Consider the following 11,815-nt stretch of genomic DNA (forward strand, 5'->3'; position numbering starts at 1 on the left):
TTCCCCTTTGCAGCCAACACTGTCTCCGAAAAAACTAGTTTATTAATAAACAATTAAAATGTCTCCTTGCTAATTTTTCCAGTGATTTGTGCGGCAAGCTTTATGCATGCGCTCGAGCGCAAGGCTTATATTCTGATCATTTTTCTTTTAGATAATATGTCATTTAATCTTGCTAAAATTATTTCATAAAATTGGTATCGAACAAAGTATCGTTCAGGAACTAGTGGGCAGTGGGTGGATTACTTTATCACTTAAATTTTAGATGTAGGATGTCCAATCACTACATCGTGTTACAGTGTGTTGATGAAGCACAAATAATAAACAGTAAATGCATGAATAAAACCAAAAACATGTTCAATCGGAATAATTCTGAATTTTAATCTAAATACAAACATGATATTTTCAAGCAGAATTCTTACCGGTAGTTATTTTAGATATTTATGCCTGTATTTAATTATAACTGAACTTCAGATGTGCCTCAGATCAGTCATAGTAAAGAAGTTTTGCATTTTTGTCTATGTGCTCTTTCAAATTTTATGATCGGACGGTTATTTTGATTTAAGCTGCTCTGAAACTTCATAGTTTAAATCCCTTGTTTTAGCAGAGTTGTTGATTGTCAGGTGAGTAGTAGGCGGCCATTGTTGACATGGACACATCAGCATTTACACTGTACATATAATGTGGTCACATGCGTTTCTGACCTCCTGTATATACACTACCATTCAAAAGTTAGGGGTCAATATGATTTAAAAAAGAAAACAAATGATTAAAAAATATTCAGCAATAATGCATTAAATTGATCAAAAGGGACATAAGGGGAAGATTATCCCATGAAGTCTGTATGGAGTGGCTTTGGCTGGGATTAGTTTCATCTGAATGGTATTTGCTTTAGAGAGGCAGTCTTTTACTGTAAGGGCGGTGTATGTTGTTTCATATCCTGCTGCTGAAACTGAGCTGACCCCAGCTTTCTAAATCGGGTGTCTTAATGTGAAGGGGGAAAATAAAACCCTTGTGAGACATTGTCTCTGCTGCACCTGCTAGATTTTGCCGGATGTGTTTGCTGATGTGCCTAATCCTTCATCCATCAGCTGGCTCACTGTGTTACGGGTGTGTACAATTTTGTGTTCATGCTTCATGCTGTGTTTGTGTGTGTTACAGAGACGCCCCCTCCAGGCTACATCAGTGAGGATGGAGAGACCAGTGATCATCAGATGAACCGCAGCATGGACACAGGTGACGCCAGTTATACCAGCACATTTGTTGCATTCTTTGATTGGTTGACACATTTAATTTTCTATAACTGCACAGCTATGAAGTAGTTCCAAGTTAGTTTTTTTGGTGGCATTTCAGTTGCATATCACTTTTCCAAGTTTCTTTCTGACACTTAATCAGTGGTGTAAGAAAGTAGGTCTACACACCAATATTTAGAGATGAAAACCTGAAAAAATGTCTCAAGACAAACACATGATAATTGACTTTGCACTCTTGAATTATTGGAAATGCAATTGTTCTTTATTCAAAATGTGTTTTTCTTGTTTACTGTACATTATTATACCATTAATTATTAATCTGTCCTTTTCTTTTCAGGGTCTCCAAACCTGTCACCGAACCCTGTGTCTCCTGCTCACAACAACTTAGGTAACTAGATTTTGGACCATTTTGGACACAAAATGATTGAATTGCATGGCAAAAACCAATATACAAAACCAAGTGTTATTTGAAAGTATATGATGCTAAATCTTTTCACATAACTAACTTTTCTTTGCCATTTTTGCAGTCATTTTTAATCAAATAGTTTTGATTAGGGTTGTCTTGATATCAGATTTCATGTTATAGCATGAACACTATAGATTATCGTGGCCAAAAGAATTTGATATTAAAGTTAAGCACAATTTATACTTCTGCATTGAACTCACGCCGTAGCTACGTCGGAGGCTGTGTGTATCATTCGGCGTACCATGACGTGCACCTCTCCAAAAATGTAACAACGCGTCAATTCTACACGGACGCAAGTGCTGTGATTGGTCTGCTAGAACCCCTCCCTCGGGTTTCACATGTTCCCTCTGCATGTGTAATTGCACGTCAATGCGGACAATGACGCAGAAGTATAAATGAAAACCAGTCTATAGCGTAGAGGCTCCAGCGTAGGTCCGACACAGAAGTATAAATCAGTCTTTAGAGTGGCCAATAGGCTAGCAATAGCAAGCTAGCTTTGAAAGCATAAGATCCCACCCTCCCTTCTTAGCGTCTCCAAACCTCATTCATCTTTAAATTATCTTTAACTTTGAATTTTAACTGTTTTGTGTTTTCTCTTTTTTGGCTAATGAATCACACTTGTTAAATATCACAGTTATCATCAATATTGCGTATTGCGACACCCTTAGTCTTGATTCAGGGTCTTCCTGACATCCAGTTGCATTAAAAGTTCTTCTCCATGATCCAGACACTGATGCGACTGAACGCAATGACAAAAGGTTGAGTTTAGTATAGTTGAGTTGTGCTTGCAATCTGATTTAAATGTGATGAGAGTAAGAGACTGGCCACCAAAAAAAGACAAAGACAGTAAATAAATGACATAACATTCAAATGCAGTGATCTCGCTGGTTTTATGTAGAAACACAAACATACAGTGTAGAACAACTTGTGAACTAATGAATCGGTCAAAACAGTCTTGAACTCACAAACTCACGGTTTGAGTCAGTCGATTGACTCACTCGCTAAATGAGTCAGTCAAGCAGTTCTTACTCACTCATTCAAGTCATTATTTTCCTCATGTCCAGCTCTAAATGAACCAAGAACTGTTACTGCGTTATGTGCTTAAGGGCTTGTGAGATCTAAATCAGTGCAAATACTGACTGATTGTTTAAATAACAGTTTGTAATTAAAAATACACATTTAGAACATTTCCACAAACGAAATGTTTGTAGAAATGTGTTTTCAGTCTTTGAGAGGAAATGGATTGCTAAATGGATTATTTGGATGTCCCCAAAACAACTTGGAAGAAAGCCTCCCACTCTAAACATCCTGTCAGTTACCATCTTAGCTAGGGAGGGCCCACAATTCCTTTTGTATCAGATTGTGCTTTTGCAGAGGCCGCTCAGATCCCACAGCGATTTCTCCTCTCCACAGCAGTGGTGTATGAGTGTGTGTCAGAGAGAACGGCCAGTGCCATGAGCCTGTAATTTTCTATAGATTTGTGTCCAAGTGATGATGGTATTTCCCGATTCAGCCTTTATTTCTGGGAAGTAACATTTGCTCTTGACATCACAGTGCCGTCAGTTCCCAGCCCCCGTGCTCTTTCTCTTCGGATATTCTGTATCCCCACCCATTTGTTTGTTTTCTTTTCCCTGTCTTTTTTCTTTCTATTTCTTTTCTGTGTATGTCTGTGCCTGTCGGATTCTCTCCTTTTATTGTTTTTTTTCTCTCTCTTTCTTTCTCAGATCTACAGCCAGTGACATACTGTGAACCAGCGTTCTGGTGCTCTATCTCCTACTATGAGCTGAACCAGAGAGTCGGTGAAACTTTCCATGCCTCCCAGCCCTCTTTAACGGTAGACGGCTTCACAGACCCGTCCAACTCTGAGCGCTTCTGCCTGGGCCTGCTGTCCAATGTGAACCGCAACGCTGCTGTGGAGCTCACGCGCAGGCACATTGGTACGCACACATCTGTTTCAATCGCTAATCAGAAGACAACAATATTTTTATGTGATTGTTTTATAATAAAATAATTGTGTTTTTTATTTATGTGGCAACCTTCTGTTTTTGCAGGCCGAGGTGTGCGTTTGTACTACATTGGTGGTGAAGTGTTTGCAGAGTGTCTAAGTGACAGCGCCATCTTTGTTCAGAGTCCCAACTGTAACCAACGTTACGGCTGGCACCCCGCCACTGTTTGCAAGATCCCACCTGGTAAGATAAAACGAGAGACCCTCAACAAATAGCCCTCATCAACAGAGTTCAACTGTTAAGTTACTGAATTGCTGTTGCTGAAAAGGATGAAACGGAGCTCCCTTTTTGATAGTTGAAACCTTGTTTCAAACCGCTTTATTTCCATCCAGGCTGTAATCTGAAGATCTTTAATAACCAGGAGTTTGCAGCTCTGTTGGCCCAGTCTGTGAATCAGGGCTTTGAGGCCGTGTACCAGCTCACCCGCATGTGCACCATTCGCATGAGCTTCGTGAAGGGCTGGGGAGCCGAGTACAGGTACGATTACTGCAATCACTTCACTCTATATCTTTCCATGCGCTTGCCACTCCTGGAATGTGGCTTTGTTATGTCTTGCTCTAAGTCTTTTGCATCACTTGTGAAGTGGTGTTACCCAAACCACAGAAGCCACCCATGCTTTGTGTTAAATTCTTTGAATTTGATTGTAGTAATCAGTATTTTGTAGAAATGGGATTATGAATATTGAATGACTTAAAGACTACCGTACTACTGCTTATTTTCCTTTACATTTACATTCATTGTCTTGATTTAAATTAAATTGAATAGAGATGTTAAATATAAAAATTCTTCAATACCACCGATAACTCTCATGTTATGGCTGATAACTGATAAAATCCTGATATTAATATTCTTTTCTATTTTGTCTAAATAAAAATAATATAAAATAAATCTAGTTTAGCTGCTTGTGAATTTAGGTATCACAAATTAAAAATGTACAGTTAAATTTTTTTTTTTAAAATATATATTCCATTCATAGCCATTCATATTCATTTAAATATTCAGATGCTAAAGAACATTTAACAGAGTTATTAAAATAACTTTGAAATGAGTGATAAAATAAGTAAATATTAGATGATGGCAAATGTGTCTAATTGTAAAAATAGGTGAAGTGAGCATGCACCATTAAATATTCAGTAATGGTCTATATAGATCTAATAGGCATGCACGATATGTCATTAGTCAATAGAGGGTTTACACTTGATGTCACCATCGGCCGGAGTGACAGCTGAGTGCCAGCATTGGTTTTCAGCGTGAATGCCTCGAAATAAACAAAACACATCTAAAACGGGAAAGAGCCGAACGCTACAGAAAAGCAAAGCAAATGGATCACTGCAATTCAACAGAAACAACTGAACTCCAGGCAGCGAAACGTGGATTTGCAGTTATCACTTTATGTCAATATGTTGAATTTTGGGGTAAAATCATACCATATAGATTGTATTGACAACTCATCAATTAAATATTTGCCATCTTATATTCTGCATAATTGGATGTTTTTAAATAAACACTGACAAAAACTATACAAGTTTTAGGGACTGACAAGATATATATACGTATGTATATATATATTATTATTATTACATGGCTTGGTCGAATTCTAATGTAGAATGCGGTCTGTTATTTCTTGATAACACACCGCTGCTAAGTATAACACACCGTTGCCATGAAAAACAGAGTGTTGCCATGGACACGGTGTTCTTTAACGGAAGCAATACAGTCGTTTTTAAATCAATAAACTCCTTTTAAATCTATATTTTGTGTCAAATTATTGATTTATTTGGTAGGTACTAGGTAGCCATGTAATAAGCGGGATAATGTATAGCGAGGCGGTTGTTATAGCCAATACAACCCCTTCAGGCTGATTCAAGACTGAATACTGAAAACCCTGTGTTGTATTCGCTATAACAACCGCTATACATTATCCCTTAAGTATATACTCTCTCTGGTAAGTTTTAAGGAACACTTATATCAAGTCCAACCTTTAGTTTAAATTGATAATTGTTTGTTTTATTCGCGTTTTCACAGTTTCCCCTATTAAATCCAGTCATGCAGCAGGCAGGGAAGTGATGACAATGTATTGTCCCTCTATATTAGAGTTTTTGATGTATCTGTATCAGCTGAAAATGGCATTGCCTTAAATAATCCATAACAGTTATTTCAGAAAAGGTATCAACAGAAAATAATTATCAGCTTATCAGACAGAATTTTATGGCAATTTGGCAAGCGTTTGCGCTTGCAACACCAAGGTCATGGGTTCGATTCCCAGGGAAAGCAAGAACTGATAAGAATTTAAAAAGTGTACCTTGAAATGCAATGTAAGTCGCTTTGGATAAATGCGTCTGCCAAATGCGTAAATGTAAAATAATGATAAAGTAAGAAATCTCTTATATCAGCAGATATAACTAGTAACGACAGAAGTTTGTAAAGGAAGCCCAAACCATTTTACTGCTCCGTAAGACAATAGGAGGGAATGTTGCTTTACAGCTATTTTAGTATGGACAGTCCTGCAGGGTCATGACAGGGTCTGACAGGCTGCGGTAACTGTTTTTTCTCGGTCTGGCTCGCTCTGGTGAAGAGCTCTGACGTAGCAAGGCAACCCGGTGTCCACCAGCCTAGCGTGTCCGTCATGTAAACTGTTAGGTCTGCGCTGGCAAATCATTCCACACCAAACAAACTCACATATGGTGTGCTTCAAAATGTCTCAGAGTTTCCTGGTTTCTCTTTATTCTCTTCCCCTCTTGCTCCTGTGAGTAACTTCATTGTTTGAGCCCTTGGAATCAAGACCCTAATTAGAAGCAGTTGTGGGTTTTGACCATGGACATCTGTAGAGAAAGCTTGAGAAGAGAGTGGGAAAGAGTAAGACTGGTGTGTGAGAGAGAGAGTGAGACTGTGGTTTCCAGACAGCTTGGCGTGTGGAGAAACAATCTGAGCTGTGTCAGGTTTCAGCAGACACCCACTCTCTCTCTCTCTCTCTCTCTCTCTCTCTCTCTCTCTCTCTCTCTCTCTCTCTCTCTCTCTCTCTCTCTCTCTCTCTCTCTCTCTCACGCCCCTTCACTTCTCCCCACCTTCAGATCCACCTCTTTAAGTGCGGACAAACTCTCCCTGTTGCAGTTTAAAAATGCCATTTGAGCACTTTATGGTTGGACCATGTATTTACCATCACGTCAGCGAATATCATGACGTAGAACAGCACAGTGCCATTGTCTGAATTCACCTTCATATTCTCTAAGTCTGTCACATGAGATGACCCAGATTACTTGATCGATGACTACAGGAGATTTCACTTCCTCATTTTTGCTTATATTTACCAATATCTTTTCTAAAACTTGACATTAAAAGTGTTAATAATTTTGCAGTATCTACATGGAAGACGAAACTCCTGAATTTAGGAAGAGCTTTCCTCTTTCATTTCCTCACTCCTGCTCTCCTACTTTTTTTTTCCACTACTCCATCTCTTTTTAACTCTTAGTAGACTTTGTAGAAAAATGGAGGCTGCAACCTCCGCTTATGCTGTATTTCAGCACTGCCCTTATAAAAAAGTCAGGGGTTTGTTTATAGATGGCTGAAAGATTTACTGAGAAACTCGTCGAAGAACAAGAAACAGTCAAACTATCAATAAAAGAAGCTGCTAGGAGACAAAAACAGTGGGTAGACGCATCATTGTTGCATGACACTAATGAAAATGTCTAAAATGTAATGGTTACATTATGAAATGATTCGAAACACAATGCGAAAGCAGCAGATGAGTTTTTATAACCAAAGTTATTAAAAACTGTTAATAAATGCAACCATGTAAGCATAAGAGACTTCTTTCAAAAACGTTAAATAATCTTACCGACCCAAAACTTTTGAACGGTAGTGAAGGATTTTTAAGATTCAATTAGGATTTATTTCAAATTTTTCTGTTGAGCTCTGTTTAATAGCACATGTTTACTTGATGTTAGGACACATGGTTTATTTTTCCAAATAGAAATATATAATAGAGTATAACAGTACAATTTAAAAAAAAAATTTTTTCCCATACAAATATTTTTCACTACTTTGACTCACATACGTTTTCTGTGCAGTGTAAAGATTTGACTAATCAAAAATAAAATGTATTGCTGGCTTTTTTCATTATTGATTATTATAGAATTATTACATTTTAAAATGAAATCCACTTGTCTATAATTATTTTCTGAATTATTCTCTGAGTGCTGAAGTTACTGTAAGTCATGTAGTAGGAGAGGGACAGAGATTCAGGAGAGACTCGCACACGTGTGTGTGTGAGTGGAAGGATTAGAGGAAGTCCCAGTGAGGAATGGAACGTGAGCAGTGTGAGGTGTCATGAAGTGTGTGCGTGTGTGTGTGTGTGTGTGTGTGTGTGTGTGTGTGCGCGTCCAAGTGTTGGAAACTTCTGAGACGAGTGTTGTGTAAGCATTGTGGAATGTAAAAGAAGTGTGTTTGGCAGTAAGTACGTCCCTATGAGGGACCAAAGCAAAGAACAGCAGAGCAGTGTGTTGGGTTTACACGCAGTTTATATCCAGACAAGCTGACAAACTCTCTAAATTATCTCTTGACAGTACTTCACATTCACAGTAAATTATGTTAGTGGGTGATTTATTAACAGTCTGTACATGCTTGGAAAAAAACTGTATATTATTAGTTTGAAAAAAAACATTCATTTTTATATATATATATATATATTAAAAAAAAAATTCTGTCATGATTTACCCACCCTGATGTAATTTCAAAGCTGTATAACTTTCTTCTGCAGAGCAAAATAAGATATTTTGAAGAATGTTGGTAACCAAACAGTTTTGGTGACCATTGACTTCTATTGTATGAGACATTTCTCAGAATATCTTTCTTTTGTGTTGTACAGAAGAACAAAATGCATACAGGTTTTGAACTACATGAGTAAACGATGACATAATTTTCATTTTTGCGTGCAGTGTACCTTCAAGCCACACTTAATCTTGCAATGTCATTGGCTCATTGTATTAGAATATGATAAAATATCAAACCAAGTGGCATTTATTACAAAGAAAGATAAGCAAAATATTTCAAAAAGAGGTTTGGTAGGTTTCAAATTTTCGTCCTTTTCAAAAAAAAAAAATGGTTGTGATCAAAACAAAGGCATGTTACAAAAATGAAAATGTGCAATGATATGCATATTCACTGAAATCGCTCGTTGCAATCACTGATCCGATGCAGTTAAATTGATATATTTAAGTTTGTGAATAATTTTGGTTTCTGACCTCTCTCTCTTTATTTCTCTGTCTTTAACGCTGTCAGGCGGCAGACAGTGACTAGCACCCCCTGCTGGATAGAACTGCACCTGAACGGTCCTCTGCAGTGGCTGGACAAAGTGCTCACTCAGATGGGCTCCCCCTCCATCCGCTGCTCGAGTGTGTCATAGGAAAAACGCTCCATATACAAACCACCAGATCTGGGAAAAAAGTTCTTTCAGGAGCCGAAGGCTGAAGACCTTCATACCTGCCAACTAATTGGGTTCCACAGACTCGGTAGCACTTTCATGTTGGAGGAGTGTATTACAGTATGTGTATATACTCGTTTCTATGTTATTGGTAGCCATTTTTATTGCCATTATTGATATAAAATATTGCCATTTATGACATATTTTGTTATATACTGTTGCATGTGTATGTAAGATTTCTCCTCTGTTGTGTCCGTTATGATTCTGTTATGTTAGGTACATTTTTACCATAACAGAGGCTTGTTTTTTTTTTAAGAGACATGAAAAAAAAAGTGCTTTTTTTGTAAAGTGAAGGTTTCAAGTTTTTCAAATATCAGTTCAACTGTATTTTTGATCTTTTTTTGGTTTGATCAAACTGAAACTTGGCCCATGTCATAATGTTATGTAGTACATATCAAGAGGTTTTGACCTTCCTCATGAGAAAGAAACCGGATGTCTGATTTTGAGGTGTGTTCAGACAATGAAAACTCAATTTAATATAGTTTGTCAGGTTTCCCCAAAACGTTACTTTCCATATCCCATTTTGTCCTATCCAGTGAAATGTGCTGGACAGCACTTTAAAAAATAAAATAAAAACATACATTAGCTTTTCCCCTTTTTAAAATTCACTAAACAGAATACTATATAACAAACTTCATATGTGTTCATAACAGTTTATGTAACACTTGTGAGAGTGTTATCTATGCTTCACAATATCTACATTTGTTGAAAAGTTAGGGGATTTTGTCATTGTACAGGTTCTGAAAGCCTGATACTACTCCCACAGCAGATTTCCAGTCGTAGTGTTTTTCATCTCTTATCACGGACCCATGCCAAGCATGTGTGTGTTTGTGTGTGTGTGTGTGTGTGTGTGGAGGTTATATGAGTGTGTTTTACCTGTTCCCACCGTTCTCTGTGAGTGTTTTGTAGTGTCTGGTCTGGTGTTGAGTTCAACTTTGTTCTGTGTGACTGGACTGGAGTGAATGAATGTGAATTATTATTGAGTTTTATAGGATTCACCACTCATAACTCCATGTGTTGTGCCACGCTTTCATTTGTTATTCTTTAGTGAGTGGGTGAGGAGCTGTTCATGGTCTGGTGAGGTCTCTCAGTTGTCCGCTTCGGAAAACAAATGTCCTCTTCGTGTTGTGGTAGTTTTTGAAAACTGGGCATTACATAATTTTGAGCACTATGTAGTTCATGCTTCATATCTCACAGTGTTGGTTGTGTCTGTACACATCTGTGGGTATGCACACTTACCTGTGAGTCATTGTGTTCTCACACATCCTCTAGAAATGAAACTGAGTGAGTGTGCCTTCACATCAACTTTCACAACAGAGTTTGTAAATATTATATTGGAGACTTCTTCACAGGCATTCATCTATATTGATATTGAGTAAGTGGGTTGTCCAGTGATTGTGATCTGTTCTCAGCTGAACTTGTAAATATGTCTGATAAAGTGATTATGCATGCCTATTTTCTGAAAATCATGCCATTTGTACTGTAGACTCTATTTTGCTACCAAATATTTTTTCAGAAGTGGGACGGGAAGTAAATGCTCTTACCTCTGTGTTTGTAACCGTGGAAAGGGGGGGGGATGTACTGCTGGCAGGTTTTTGTATGGTTGTATTTTTATATACGTCAGAAACTCATAGGATATGGAGAAGGGCTTGAAGAAGGGAAATGTCACAATGGGCTTTGTGAAAGCCAGATCATGTTCAGTACTTTCCGTTAGCATCAGGTCAGTGTGATGCGCTTGCAATGAGGAGCTCTTTGCAGGCTTTTTGAAATCTCTGGTCTCCCAATGTGTTATAAAGGAATCACGGAGGAACGCTGCATTTAGGTGCATCATGTACTTCACAGATAGGAGAAAAGATGTGTAACATCTTAAATGTTCTTAAGGACTGTTGTGTGATTTAAATGCGCGAAGACTTTACGTTGATAAAGTCAGTGTGTTGTATGACTTGGATTCCTTGAAATGTATTTCAAATCTCTTGATGTCATCCGGCTAGACAAAAAAGAAGGTACTTGTATTATTCAGGAAATGATTTGTTGTCCATCTAAGCAAACATTAACTGTTTTCTTTGATAGGAAGAAAATCAAATCTCATTTTCTCAACAAATTGTTGAACATATTTTAAGTAATGTGCATTTATTGTGCTTGTGTTAAACTTTCACATTCAGTGACATTGTGACTTAGTGGTGATTGTTGTGCTTGACATGTTAGATTTTTTCGCTGTATAAGTATATAATCTTTATTATTTCTCTCCATCTTTAAAGTTTGTCAGGAGAAAAAAATAATTGTTTGTTATTGTTGTACTTTGAATAAATGTGTAAATGAAAAAAAGTCTCATCTGATTTGTTTGGCCAAAAATTTCTTTACAAACATTCTCCTCTACATTCCAGTTAAGTTCTGCATTTTTATTTTTTTATCATGACAATGCTGTAAAATGTGCATTGGCATGGAGACAGGTAAGGCGACCCTGGCCTGTTACCTAATGCACTTTCTTTCTTTTTATTCTCTCCTTGCTGAAATATGAAAACTCTCTTTGTTCAAAGCATCCTAAGGGCAGGGAGGCTCTAGCATTCTTCTGAACCGCGATTACATAAATCATTTGAGGCAAATGTTGCTATGC

General features: G+C 37.6%; 1 protein-coding gene across 1 annotated transcript in view; it reads left to right on the forward strand.

Annotated features, from left to right (window-relative positions):
- Window positions 1-11,519, forward strand: part of smad3a (SMAD family member 3a) — a 35,116-nt gene extending 23,597 nt beyond the window's left edge. Inside the window, exons 4-9 of the mRNA XM_079605271.1 lie at window positions 1,159-1,233; window positions 1,588-1,638; window positions 3,441-3,653; window positions 3,768-3,905; window positions 4,055-4,199; window positions 9,000-11,519. Coding sequence (XP_079461397.1) covers window positions 1,159-1,233; window positions 1,588-1,638; window positions 3,441-3,653; window positions 3,768-3,905; window positions 4,055-4,199; window positions 9,000-9,123 — 746 coding nt within the window. The 3' untranslated portion in view covers window positions 9,124-11,519. The remainder of the gene's footprint in view (window positions 1-1,158; window positions 1,234-1,587; window positions 1,639-3,440; window positions 3,654-3,767; window positions 3,906-4,054; window positions 4,200-8,999) is intronic.
- The last annotated feature ends 296 nt before the right edge of the window (window positions 11,520-11,815 follow it).

The sequence above is a fragment of the Phoxinus phoxinus genome (genome assembly GCF_949152265.1).
Source record: "Phoxinus phoxinus genome assembly, chromosome: 2".
Lineage (NCBI taxonomy): Eukaryota > Metazoa > Chordata > Actinopteri > Cypriniformes > Leuciscidae > Phoxinus > Phoxinus phoxinus.